The sequence below is a fragment of the Gallinula chloropus genome (assembly GCF_964237585.1).
Source record: "Gallinula chloropus genome assembly, chromosome: 2".
Taxonomy (NCBI): Eukaryota; Metazoa; Chordata; class Aves; order Gruiformes; family Rallidae; genus Gallinula; species Gallinula chloropus.
The window spans coordinates 160,564,872-160,578,800 of record NC_140086.1 but is presented as its reverse complement, the minus strand read 5'-3'; the positions used below and the strand labels follow the sequence as shown (position 1 = coordinate 160,578,800).

The 13,929-nt window shown below is 49.6% G+C and overlaps 1 protein-coding gene across 2 annotated transcripts; it reads left to right on the top strand.

Annotated features, from left to right (window-relative positions):
* Positions 1-3,020: 3,020 nt before the first annotated feature.
* KLHL40 (kelch like family member 40) lies at positions 3,021-13,263 on the top strand. Of its 2 annotated transcripts, XM_084260051.1 has the most exons (6): positions 3,021-4,327; positions 7,970-8,130; positions 9,418-9,525; positions 10,443-10,628; positions 11,146-11,292; positions 12,064-13,263. In XM_084260051.1, exons 1-6 carry the CDS (start codon positions 3,182-3,184, stop codon positions 12,173-12,175), a joined length of 1,860 nt encoding a protein of 619 aa, XP_084116177.1. In that variant the 5' UTR covers positions 3,021-3,181; the 3' UTR covers positions 12,176-13,263. The 2 variants fall into 2 exon arrangements, with proteins under 2 accessions (XP_084116177.1, XP_084116178.1); XM_084260052.1 differs by lacking the exon at positions 11,146-11,292.
* The last annotated feature ends 666 nt before the right edge of the window (positions 13,264-13,929 follow it).

Sequence of the window (13,929 nt, the reverse complement as noted above, 5' to 3'; positions counted from 1 at the left end):
TGAGGGTTATCTCAGAACAGCCCACCTCATTCCAGGCTGGGTTGTCTACAGCAGCAGTCAGTGTTCTCAGGGGAGAGAGAGTTCACCCACCCAGTTGTTCATGGAGAAAAATGAAGAGTAACTGTGGTCACTGCTCACCCTGTCACATCCACATGTCATGTCATAGAACCCCAGACTGGTTTGGGTTGGAAGGCACCTCAAAACCCATCTAGTTCCAAACCCCTGCCATAGGCAGGGACACCCTCCACTAGCCCAGGGTGCCCAAAGCCCCATCCAACCTTAAACCCTGCCAGGGATCCAGGGGCAGCTACAGCTTCTCTAGGGGACCTCTACCAGGGCCTCCCCACCCTCACAGGGAAGGATTTCTTCCTTTAATCTGAACCTCCCCTCTTTTAAAGCCACTGCCCCTTGTCCTGTCACCCCCTGCCTTTGTAACCAGTCCCTCTCCATCAATCAGATATGTCCTTAGCTCTCAAGTCCAGGAAGGTTCAGACCAAGCCCCTCACAAATCCCACCGACTTCCCTGCACATAAACAGGTTGTCAAAGGGCAGCGACCAACCAGTGTGAACCAGTGAAACCTGGGAATGAAGGAAGACCCACAAGTGAGGAAGGACTCTGGGAAGGGACAAGCTGAGGCTGCATTTTAGCAGCAGCACCTCATGACACGAGGAATGTGGAAGCAAACCTTGGATGGCAGTGAGTGCTGAGCAGCACAGCAAGAAGGAAAACAAGCCAGGGCTCAGAAGAGATTAAAGGCAGAGGGGGGGTGGTGGGGGGAAAATCACAGCTGGTAGCACGACAAAGCAGAATTAAGCTTGGGAAAGTGGGGACCGAATGCAGAGGGAAGGGAGAGGGGAGGATGGGGATGGCCAGCCCCAGATGTTTGGGTGCAGAGAAACATTCCTGGAGTTCGAGCCTGTTCAAAGATCAGCACTTGTCATCTGATCCCATCACAGAGGAGCAGCACAGCAGAAGAGCTTGTGATGTGAGATCCAAAAGCAGCTCATCATTATTTCCCAGCTATACTGGTACCTCCCAGATGCTGCTGGAACCTCACCCATACCATAGGTTTTCATACCAGTACAGCTCCCTCCCTCTTCCCACTTACTTAGATACCCATTATGACACAAAGCACCTTTATAAATACATCCACACCAGCATATAAGGGTTTATAATCACTTTAAATACACCAAGAAGAGTGGCTTGTATCTTTTGCATAGACTTAATTAAATCAATAATTAAATCTCTGCCATCACTGAATGTCAGACAGCCTGGAGGGTCCATAGTAACAGAGATTAAAACAGATTCAGATTTACCTATATGTAAAAATCATTATAGCTACTCTGCTCACCCATGTCTGTCAAAACCAGTTTGCTACTTGTTGAGCTCTGTGGGAAGAGCTGGACTTGGACCAGCCATCTGAGGTCCCATGAGACTTCCTAGACATCCGTGGGCATGCAAGCAGGACACAAGACTTGCTGGAGTTTTCAGCCTTTCTGGAGCATCAGTTCAAGGCCAGGCAAGTTGTTCTGCTGCAGCTCTAGACTTCAGCATGGGAATGATGAATCTCAGTTGGCCTTATCATGAGACACTCAACTCACAAGAAGACACGTGCCCTCCCCATCTACTCTGCCCTATCCCTCTACTCTGTTTGGGCCCCACCTGGAGTATTGTGTCCAGTTCTGGGCTCCCTGGTACAAAAACCACAGGGATCTCCTGGAAAGAGTCCAGCAGAGATGACTAAAGGCCTGGAGCATCTCACCTGTGAGGAAAGGCTGAATGAGCTGGGGCTGTTCAGCCTGGAGAAAAGAAGACTGAGGGGGGACCTTATTAATGTCTATAAATATCTTAAGTATGGGATGCAGGGGGAAATGGGCAGCCCCTTTTCAGTGTCTGTGGGGACAGGACAAGGGGCAATGGCTGCAAGTTGGAGCACAGGAAGTTCTGCACCAATAGGTGGAAGAACTTTTACACAGTGAGGGTGACATAGCCCTGGGACAGGCTGCCCAGGGGGTGTGGAGTCTGGACACCGCCCTGTGTGCCCTGTCCTAGGGACCCTGCTTTGGCAGGGGGTTGGACCTGATGATCTCTGGAGGTCCCTTCCAACCCCTACAGCTCTGTGATGATTCTGTGATTCAGTTTAGATGTCCTAATCTGTGAGTTGAAGCCCAGCACTGCACTCTACTTCTGTTCTGCCCCACACCCTCTCCCTGTCTCCGAGAGGTGAGAAAGATGGGTGTATTAATGATGAGCTGCCCAGAGACTGTGCCATTTGGGGTCATACATCTATTACAGGCCACCCACCCCCCAGACTCCTCAAGTCTCCTCCTTCAGTGAGGCTTTTCAAGTAAGACTTCTGAAGTAACTTCTAGCACAGGTCTCATAACCCATATAAGTGAAGGGGTGTAAATAAACAGCTTTATCTTCATATCCCACCCTATTCCAGACACTGGAAAGTGACTCCAGAGGTTAATAAAAGACAAACTTGAGCAGCCCTGGGAGTGAGCTGGTGGGAGTGGGGATGCCACAAAGCCCACATAAGACGCTCCCTTATTACATCTTCCCAGCTTTGACTTCACAGCCTATTTTTAGCACAGCAAAAGGTTTAGCAGTTTGGGACCCGTCGGTTTAGTGGTGTCAGGGGAAGGTGCCAGCTCTCTCTGCCATTCATGACCCAGAAGGTGGATTTGGATGTTTGATTCATCTGGAGGAGGATGTTTCCCAAGCAGATGGGTCACACTCATCTATACCCCCCCGTCATGGGACAGCAGCAAAAAGCTCCTGCTCTCTCCTCTGTGACTCATGACAGACCCTTCCTGAAGCATCAGTGCTGGAAGTACAGCTGTTCCCCCAGCCCCCTCCCTTCCTCCTTGTCCAATGTGCCCTATTAAAGAGTGATCAGCTTACACATGCTCTCGTATGGATTCCTTAAGCTTTGTAGCGCTGTGGCTATATATATATAAAGCCCTTACTCTGGAAACTGAAGCACACAGACAGCTGCAGTAGTAGAGAGCGTTTCACATTCCCAGTGTGCTGACAGCCTGGAAGCAAGGAAGACCTGAGAGACCTGTGCTGAGTGAGTTTCTTTCTTTACTAAGGGCTCAGGCATAGATATATACGTGACTATATAGACATATATAAAAGAATTGGGGGGGGGAAAAGGAGCAGTTACTCTTCACCATGGGGTTGCCTTTCGATCAAGTGGAAGAATTGCGTCTCTACCAGCAAACTCTCCTCCAAGATGGACTCAAAGACATGCTGGACCACAATAAATTTCTGGACTGTGTCTTGAAAGTCAAGGGGAAGGAGTTTCCCTGCCACCGGCTGGTGCTGGCAGCTTGCAGCCCGTATTTTCGAGCGATGTTCCTCTCAGACATGGAAGAGAGCAAGAAGAGGGAGGTGAGTTTGGAAGATGTGGATCCAGATGTCATGGGAAAGATCCTCCATTATATCTACACCTCTGAGCTGGAGATCACAGAGCAAAATGTCCAGGACATCTTCTCCGTGGCCAACATGTTCCAGATCCCCTCCATCTTCACGGTCTGTGTGTCCTTCTTGCAGAAGCGGCTCTGCCTCAGCAACTGTTTGGCTATCTTCAGGCTGGGCTTGATGCTGGATTGTGCCAGGTTGGCTGTAGCAGCTCGGGATTTCATTTGTGATCGCTTCGCACTGGTCTCCCGGGACGAGGAGTTCTACCAGCTCTCCCCCGATGAGCTGATTGCCATCATCTCCAGTGACTCCCTCAACATCGAGAAAGAGGAGACTGTCTTCGAAGTAGTGATGAAGTGGGTGGGGACCAAGGACCGTGAGAGCAGGCAGAAGGCCTTGCCTGTCATCTTTGAAAGCATCCGCTTCCGCCTGATGCCCAATGACTACCTCAAGGACCACGTGGAGAAGCACGCGGTGGTGAAGTCCAGCCCGGAGCTGCTTAAGAAGCTTCAGATGGTGAAGGATGCCCAGAAAGGCAAATTCACTGTGGTGAAGAAGAAGAAAGTGAAGAAAAGCAGTGAGAAGCAAGAAAAAGACAATGTTGTCAATGGAGCAGTAGATGAGGAGGAAGAAACAGAGGAGGATGGTCTCCCAGGGATCTTGAATGACACGATGCGCTTTGGGATGTTCCTCCAGGACCTTATTTTCATGGTGAGCGACAGTGGAGCAGTGGCCTATGATCCCACTGCCAACGAGTGCTATTTTGCCTCCCTGTCTACTCAAATCCCAAAGAACCACATCAGTCTGGTGACCAAAGAGAACCAGATCTTTATTGCCGGAGGACTATACTACAACGAGGACAGCAAAGAGGATCCCATGAGTTCCTACTTCCTACAGGTACTAAATTTGTCTTTCTTTTGCTTCTCTGACCACTTTGGAGCATCATCAGCCTTTAGCTTCCATGTGATGCCAATAATATTGGTTGTCATGTAATGTTAAAGTCGTGCATGAAGGTGAAACATCTGAGTTGTTTTACTAGACATTTTTACCTCTGGATTTTTATGGCAGATCCCAGTGATGGGGGGGGTTCTAGTAATTGGGGAAGGAGGCTTGAAGGAGTAGGTAAAAGAAATAACCCTTCCTGATCCAAATCCTAAGTCAGGAACCACTTTGAACAGTGTGTTTGGTCCAGCCCTGGCTGCCATAGGGCACACTAACTGCAAGGTTAGCAGCATCAGCTCTGGGTTCTGCTTTGCATCCTTTGTGTTCCCTGGTTATGACCCTCCTCCCCCCATCAAAACCCAAGGGTGGCTCTGCCAGATGCAAACAAAGAAATGGCAGCAGCTACAACCACAGAGCAAACACCCCAAGGACACAGAGTATGGCCCCACCTACCAAGATGTGCCCCATGTCCAGTGCTGTTCTTGCCCCTGGATGTGTGCTCCTTTCACCTCAAAGTCTCTGCCTGGTCCATTCCTATCATGTGCAGGGAAAAGCTGGTGTGCTGTGTTTTAGGATCCCCCACAGGAAAAGTGGTTGCTCTAACTCAGCAGTAACCAAAGCTGTGGTCAGGTCGAGCTGTGTGCAGGCAATCTGATCCTTGAGCTGTAACCCAAGAGCACTTTTGCTGTCGACAGCTGACGCGAGGCACCTACGCTTCCTGCTGACCCTGTAGGAACACCATAAACCCTCTGTCCTTCCCCCTCATACCCAAAAATCCTTTTGTTCTTCTCCCACAACTCACATATTTTCTGGGAAGAAACAATAACATGTCCAGGAAGAAGGATAGTTCCCAAGCCAGGACATACAGCCTCCATCCCTCTAGTGCCTTGTTGCATGGGTAGGGCTGTACATCTGCATCCTATGTGCAAGGACCATGCTTGTCTTCACATGGAAAGGGTCAGGCTTTGAAGCCTCTGCAGCCCATGAAACAAGAAGTCAGAAGAAGAGCATACAAGCCTAGAAAGCAGGATGGAGGAGGAAGCCAGTGGGAGTGGTGGGGGACACACTGCTTGAGATACAGCCCTTCATACTGGACAGCAGATGGATGTGGCCAGCTTCATCATGTAGGTGCATGGAGCAGGTAGACAGTCTGCTTCATATTGTGAAATCTGTGAAACAGATTTCCATCTGAAATGTATGCCTAGAGATCGATGCCCCACCAGTCTGGTTGTTGGCCAGGCAAGTTCCTTGAGCAGCAGTGAGGGTCCATCATGTCCTGGGCAGTTTCAGCACGACTACAGCAACCAGGTCAAAGGAAGTAATTTTTCTTCCTTCTCATCTTGTGAGGCCACATCTGGATGCTGGACCCAGATGTGTCCAGTCTGGGTCTGGAATGGGCCTAGCAGAGGCCACCAACATGGTCAGGGATGGAGAACAGGGTGTACAAGGAGAGGCTGAGCTGGGTCTGATCAGCCTGGAGAAGGGGAAGATCTCATTGGTGCCTGCCAGTCCCCAACAGGAGAGGACGCAGAAGAGGGATCCAGACTCTGCTTGGATTTGCACAAAGATGGGAAAAGAAACAACAGTCAGGAGTTGCAGTAAAGGGCATTTCAGTTAGTTGGGAGGTGGTGGACTACTGGAGCAGGGGTCCAGAGAGGTCCCAGATCCTCCATTCTTGGAGACATTTAATATTTGACAGCACAAAGTTCAGGTAACCCTCTGTAAGTCCAAAGCTGCACCTGCTTGAGCAGGGGCCTGGATGAAAGACCTTTGGAGATCCCTTCAACCTCAAGTACTCTGTGATTCTAAGCTGCAAACAGCAAGGTTTCTATATTCAGCACTGACTCAGTGGCAAATGCCTTGAGCATCGTGTGGCCTCCTTCCCTAGGAGCAGAGGACAGTGGTCCCTTTGTAGTTTGCTGTGGCACTTGTGTGTGGGAGGCACAGACAAGTCCCAGGGCTGAAAGGTGCCATCAGTGCCATGATGTTCCTGAACCGTTGAGCATCAGCGCTCATGGTTCCTGCATTACCAAGGGAGTCTTCTGAGCCTTTTCCAGCTGAAACTTTACATGGATGTAGACAGACAGCTGTATGATGAACCCTTGAATCACTTTGTGGATGCAGCAGCATCTCAACACCTTCTGACTCTTGTCTTAAGCCTCCTCAATTTCATGTTCCTCCTGCTGAAGGAGAATTAGGTCAGGGCAGTTTAGACTTCAGGACAGACACCAAAACACATTAATGCTGATAAACCACAGAGGTCTTGCAAATTTTGGCAGGAACAAAACGGTTCTGCTGACATTTCAGATGGAAAAGGGTGTCCTTTATTTGTCACTTCAAAGATTTATGATTTTAAACCAATGCTGAAGCCTTCAAGAAGAAGCAGGAACTCTCCCAGTGATTGGGCTGCTTGGGTCCCTGCTATAAATAACACGTATGTGGACTGCAGCTTACAAAGAGACAATAACCACAGGCACCCAGCTGAGGCTGAGCTTTTGGAGGCAGCCCAGCAAGCTGAAGCTCTTTGGCCTGAGCCCATAGCAAACAGCACTTCGGGCAATGATGCGTCACAGCTTCATCCTGCGGAGTCCCACCATACTGTCTGCAAGGCATCACTCCAGACTTAACCCATGAAGCCCTCCCTCTCTTACCAGGCTGTATTAAAAACTGTGGCCTCATTTTACAGTTCCCATCAAGCCATCATCCCCCAGAGTGCCCAACCCCATAACCTTTCACATCTTACTTCTTCTGGTGGGAGATGAGGCAATGCCCTCCTCTGCAGATGTCTGAGGATTTGCAAGGATTTGGCCAAGTGATCTAGTGGCAAAGTTTGGATCAGTTGCCCTGTCTATCAAATGGATTTAGGCAGCAAGAAGAGCTCTGGGTTTTGCAGCACCATCTCAGTTGTGTGATACCACGTTGGGTGGATGGATATTGTGTGAATACCCTTTGTGCAGACAGACACACACGTGTTTCATCTCATGAAATCTCACACACACACACACACTGAGGTGATGTGGGACAACACCAATATCTTGAGAAGCAGAGGAGGGACATGGTAAGTAATCATTTGCCAGAAAGAAGATAAATTGGTCAGAGTAGGAAGGGCTCAGGGAGGTGAGCTGTGCAGGCAGCGTTGCCAACACCAAGCTGTTACGTGGCAGAGATGAATAATATCAGGATTAAATACCACAGCAGTGTGCTACAGATGAAGGGGTTGAGGCAAAACTTCTGATTGAAGTCTTTCAGCTCCTCCAGTCCCAGAGACTACCCATTACAGGTCCAGTATGGGAGTTTCTCACTCAATGATGACCAAGTCAGGGCTTTGGTGTGCAGAGCGGAACGTATTCCTGCTGATACATCCCTGCTTTTATGCCTTGTCATAAAACATATGTCACAGGGCTTGGATTTGCACTAAGATCCCCCATCCTGCACCAGATGGTAAGGCACAGGCAGGGACTGACACAGCAGAAAGTGCCTGCTGGGGTGACCAAGCTGTGGGTAGGAACAGACTTTGCCCTCAGCCTCTGAACCCTTAGTTTTGATAAGCAAATGGGCCAGGTGAGCACACACTAATGACCACGTGTTTCCTTTCAGTACGACCATCTGGATGCAGACTGGCTGGGGATGCCCCCCCTGCCCTCCCCTCGCTGCCTCTTCGGGCTGGGAGAGGCAGAAAACTCCATTTTTGTGATTGGAGGGAAGGAACTGAAAGAGGGAGAAAAGACCTTGGATTCGGTCCTGTGCTACGACCGGCTGTGAGTGCTCACCTGGGAGCGTGGGGAGGAAGGTGGTTGGCAAGAGGAAGCGAAGCAGCTGCCATGCAGAACAGCATCAGGTCTCCAGGGACTGAAAGGTTTTAGAGACAGAGCTCCAACCCGACATCTAGATGTTGGGGACACTGTCTCAAGCTGTACCCTGGAGCTCTGAGCCATCCCTCTCCAGCTGCTTCGGGTTTTGTAGTTGAACCTCCAGGAGATGGAAGGTGTAATGGGGATATTATGTTACTGGTGACCAAACTTAGCAGAAGGGAGCTGTACAGAGCTGCTGGGGGGAGTTTTTCCTTCTGCTGTTGCCCATTGGTTTGCCCATAATCACAGGGCAATTAGGCAAGACTCAGAGCCCAAGCATCTCAGCTCTTAGGCAAAATAAAGGTACAGGTCTTTGGGCCTACAGCCTATATGTCTGGAAACTGTAGATGAGCCTAAAGCTACATGGACATGAAGAGATACCTCCTGAGAAACTGGTCATCCCTATTTCTGCACCAGTTTGGGGTTGGTTTTCAAAGCCTTATAGTTATATCCTTTGCTCAGCTGCCCTGCAGCTTGCTCAGAGCCTTCAACACAGCCCTGCACTGCAAAATGTGGACATACCCCCTGCAACTTCCACCATGGGTCCTTGCTGAGTGCTGGCCAACCCACCATTGCACCTCAAAGTGGGAGGCAAGGGCCAAAAAGAAGAAATTTGTCCTCATGATCTTGCACTCCTAAGTCACATCGGTTTTAATTTTTTTTATGTGATTCAGAAATCTCTGTCTCATCTGTGCCTGGCTGGTAATGCTCATAAATGAGCTGAGGTCCTGGGAAGAGTGAGGATGTGTAATCCACAGAGCCCAAGAGCAGAGGAAAACAATTAATATTAGCATAAACATTCTCCTTTTTTAATTTCCCCCTTTTTTAAGGATCATAATGTTTATTGGATCATAGAATCATAGAATGGTCTGGGTTGGAAGGGACCCCAAGGATCACAGAGCTCCAACCCCCCTGCCACAGGTAGGGCCACCAACCTCCAGGCCTGGAGCTACACAAGGTTGCCCAGGGCCCCATCCAACCTGGCCTTGAACACCTCCAGGGATGTGTCCTGCCATTATCTACCCTTTTAAAAAGCTGATTCCCCTAATGATGAGTCCTATCTCATTGGAAACCTCCCATTTTTGAGACTGAGCCAGGATCTGTGCTTGCCTCTGGGCCTGGAATGGGCCATGCACTCTAGGCCTCACCCAGCAAGCTACAAATCCTTTTTCTTCCCATCTTTCTCTGATCCAGGTCCTTCAAGTGGGGTGAAGCCGATTCCCTTCCCTATGCAGTCTATGGCCACGCAGTGGTATCACACAAGGATCTTGTCTACGTCATTGGTGGCAAAGGAAGTGACAAGTAAGTCAACAAGCAGGAGAAACAGGGGGACCGTGTGTTGGGACCTCCCCAACACAGATGCTATGGGCTGAGGAGGGTTGGATGGGTTGTGAGAGGTGGTTCCTTCCCTCTCAGCTCAGATGTCTTACTGCAGCCCTTCCCAAACCATGAGGAGTCCTACAGGGACATTAAGGGGATGGCACTGTCCTTTCAGGAGAGGGAACATGCCCTCTTTGTTGCTCACAATAAATAAATGTCACACAGATTGGGAGAGGTGCAGAGGAGCAAGAAGTGCCTTCACATTGAGGGTCTCCTGTCTCTGGCTTGTGGAGCAGAGTGGTCCTACTAGTCAAATACACACAGGTGTTTGCAATAGTGGTGCAAAGCCTCATCAAACCTGACCCCTGTCCTGACCTCCCACAGGAGGTGGGCTCAGCAGAAAAGAAGACTCTCTTGCAGAGTGTGGGACTGATTTCTTTGCAAGCCAGAAGTGTGACTTTGCCATAATCTGGCAAAGACAGGTCCTGCCCTGAAGGGATTATGGTCTGAACAGTGTGAGCATGCATATGTTCACGGACCTTATGTTGCCATCCTGGGAAACGGGCATCCCTGATGCTATTTCAGTGATGAGATGGATCAAGAGCATTGAAACACTGTCTAGAGATGCAGTTAGCTGCCTGGGACCCCATCCAGGGGTTGAGTGTTGAGCTTGTAGGACACCTACCCAAGGAGGGGATGTGTTATACACACAACTGATGTCTCCAGGCACAGGCATCCTTGGGTTCACACCCAAGAAAACACACTCATGCTGATGTAGAGGAGCAAAACCCCTTTCTAGAGACCCCATGCTATTCCCAGCAGACAACACCCCAATTCCTGCATTGAAAAGCTGCCCCTCAGCAGGACATCAAGTCTCCTTCTCTCTCATCACTCTCTAGGAAGTGCCTGAAGACGATGTGTGTCTACAACCCATCCAAGTTTGAGTGGAAGGAGCTGGCTCCCATGAAAACTGCCCGGTCCCTGTTTGGAGCAACTGTGCACAAAGACAAAATTTACGTGGCAGCTGGTGTGACTGACTCTGGTTTGACCAACTCAGTGGAAGTTTATGACATTGCCACCAACAAGTACGTACCTCAGCACACCTTCAGGGCATGGTTAAGCAAAGGGCAGCTGCAGGTGTACATTAAGCAACTTCCAAGCATTCTGGAGTTTGCTTGCAACTACCAATGCTAGTTCTTCCCAGTCTGTATTCCTTGGACAGCTGGGTATCACCAATACCACTGCAGTTGGGCTGTGGATCATCTCAGGCTCACCTTGAAAGCAGCTTCACCAACTGGTTCAGCCCTTGGGTTCCCTGTAGCTTCATCTGGGAAGCTTCACCCAGCACAATAGACTTTGTGACTTTGGGTGGGCCTTGCAGCTGCAGTCCTGGTGGTCCATGCCACAGCTTACCTACTCAATGCCAAATGAAGCTGATCTATAATGATGGAAAACTCTATTAACAGTGTATGATCCCATCCTAAGTAGACCTACACGTTAATCTGTCACTAGCTAATTTAGCTGTTGGCTCTCAATTCAAGGCCAGCCTTAATGCAGTGGTACACAGGGTGTCCTAACATGTCCCCTCTCTTGCCATGGCAGGTGGGACACATCCACTGAGTTCCTGCAGGAGCGCAGCTCGGTCAGCCTGGTGAGCCTGGCTGGGGTGCTCTACCTGCTCGGAGGGTTCGCCACGGTGGAGACGGAGTCGGGAGAGCTGGTGCCCACGGAGCTGAATGACATCTGGAGGTGATGATCAGCCCCTGGGGCTGTCCAACGCAGCATGGGAGGGATGTTTGTGGGAGACACTGAGGGAGCAGATAGTTTCTGTCTTCCTTGATGCGTTCAGTGGGAGGTAGATTTTGTTAGCCCAGCATAAGGCTTCAGGCTCGGTGCAGGGTCTCTGGGTGAGAAGCTTGCCCTGTGCTGTGCTGGAGGGCACATCAGGTGATTCCATGATCTCCCTCAGGCTCACAGAGCAGCACACCAGGGGAAAATCTGCTCCTTCAGCTTTGGAGCTGCATTAACAGCTTGCCTGGAGCTGGTTCCAGACCTCCCCTTTGGCATGAAGCAGCATTCGTGCAATGCCTGCTCTCCCAGCCAGTGCTGGGGATGGAAATCAGTCTTACATGTGAGCAGAGAAGTGGGCAGAAAGCACTTTCTGACGTAGCTACTCCTGTCCTTCACATCTGTGGTTCTAGAGCACCCTCAACAGGCACCTGCTGGCCTTCACCGAGGATGGTCAACTTTGGTGCTGCTAATCCTTTTCCCAGTGGGAAAAACTGCACTCTCCACTGTGAGACCACATGCTGATGTCCATGTCCTCTAGCCTGGTGCTGCAAACCAGGGCACACCAGGGCTGAAAGTCCCCGTGCAGCCCCCCCACAGACACCTTACAGCCAAATAGCATCTGCGGGGCGTCACACCATACACGGGGACACCCACTGCTATAGGAGAGCAGCTGAGGCAAGGGAGAAGAAATGTTTTCCTCACCATAACTGTCCATTTCTCTCTTCCCAGATATGATGAAGAGCAGAAGAAGTGGGAAGGGGTCCTCAGGGAGATCCAGTATGCCTCCGGTGCCACCTTCCTTCCTGTGCGCCTCAACGTTTTGCGCCTCACGAAGATGTAGTGAGGGGCTTTTATTGGTATTTTTTCCATGGGGTTTTGGGGCAAGGAGGGATGGGGGGAGGTGAGGCCACACTTACCAGTGGGGAGAAGTGGCATCTGGGTACATAGTAGGACATTGCACCTGTGATTGGTACCGTTTTGCTTAGTCAAATGGGAACCGGGGAGAAATCATCCTGAAGCCCAATGGGAACTTGATAACTCACAAGATAACTGGGGAAGGGATCTGGAGCCTGTAAGGAGCTGGGGTAGGCTGAAAAGCATGGAACAGTGAGCTGTTCCAGTCTCAGCAGACAGGACAAAAAAAATTCTGCTTCTTTCTCCATGGTTTGCCCCATCTACTCATCTGCTGTTGAACTTGAACCTCCCCAACCAACAGTGGAGGCAGAAAGTGGTTCCCAAGGGACTAAGATGATGTTCCCCAGAGAAGGGGGTCTGTGAAGTATTTCCCCACCTAAGGGAGCTAGAGGTGAATGAAGAGTCAAAGTCAAGTGGTACAAGAAGGAGGGGACTCCGATGGTTTCCTGGGTGATGATGGTTGTTGGGATGTCACAGTTAAAAGACCTTTGGCCATGGGCAGCAGAAACATTTTGGAAGTTACAAAGAAAAGAAAATAGTCTTACTTTTTTACCTCCACCTTGACTTTGGACTGGAGAGACACCAGGAGCAAAGGTCTGTGGGAGGAGAGGAGTTGTGCAAGTAGTAGGGTAGGAAAGGGGGAGAGAGACAGGTGGCAGGGGGGCCCAGGCACTCACCTCCAGTCTTCTGGGCTCATCACCTTCAATCACAGATCACAATGTCCTCACCTAGGGTTGGACAAGTACCATTTTTCAGGGAAAAGTTTTTTATTTATGTTGTTTCTCTTATTTTTCATTTCCTGATGAATTTTTTAAAGAGTATTCCAGTTTGCTAAACACACTGAGATCTCAGATGTGTTCAGCTCACAGAGAGCTTCCTACTGAGGAAAATGTGTTGGCTTGGGGGTTTCTTTTTTAAGTTATCCATAATGATGTTGATGTTATCCATAATGATATTACCCATCTGACCAGTGGTTTATTTAAAAATAAATTATTTGTTTTATTTCAAAAGAAATCCTGTGTTTGAGTGTTGGTAGAGCTGCCTCTGAATGTCCACAGCAACCAAACACAAGGACCAAGCAAAAGCTGTGATGAACACGAGCAGCCAACAAGCCCCATGACAAAACTTCAGTGTTCATACCCTTAACAGCTATTCTCCATAGACTTGAGGTCTAGTTTATCTAGAAAGAACCTGGATGCCTTCACAGAATCACAAGGTTGGAAAAGACCTTTAAGATCATCAAGTTCAATCATTCCTGTCCTGTGCTAAACCATATCCCTGAGCACCTCATCTACCTGTCTGTTAAACACATCCAGGGATGGTGACTCAACCCCCTCCCTGGGCAGCCTGTTCCAGGCCTTCATAATCCCATGATCCCATGAAAAGGAGTGATAATGATAATAAAAAAAAGACCATACACATATAATTGCACAATTATACTCTCAAAATGGCATGAAAACGACGGTATTGAAAATCATACCTGGCTGATTCACCTGGTTTAAAATGCAGTTTGGAACAAAACATTCCCCATCCCTGGGGGTGTTCAAGGCCAGGTTGGATGGGGCCCTGGGCAGCCTTGTGTAGCTCCAGGTCTGGAGGTTGGTGTCCCTGCATGTGGCAGGGGGGTTGGAGCTCTGTGATCCTTGGGGTCCCTTCCAACCCAGACCATTCTATGATTCT

Bases quoted from the DNA above. Each gene is read 5' to 3' on its own strand.
- KLHL40 (XM_084260051.1), top strand. From the start codon at position 3,182: ATGGGGTTGCCTTTCGATCAAGTGGAAGAATTGCGTCTCTACCAGCAA. The intron at 10,629-11,145 runs GTACGTACCTCA...TTGCCATGGCAG, and splicing joins TATGACATTGCCACCAACAA to GTGGGACACATCCACTGAGT. The intron at 11,293-12,063 runs GTGATGATCAGC...CTCTCTTCCCAG, and splicing joins GAGCTGAATGACATCTGGAG to ATATGATGAAGAGCAGAAGA.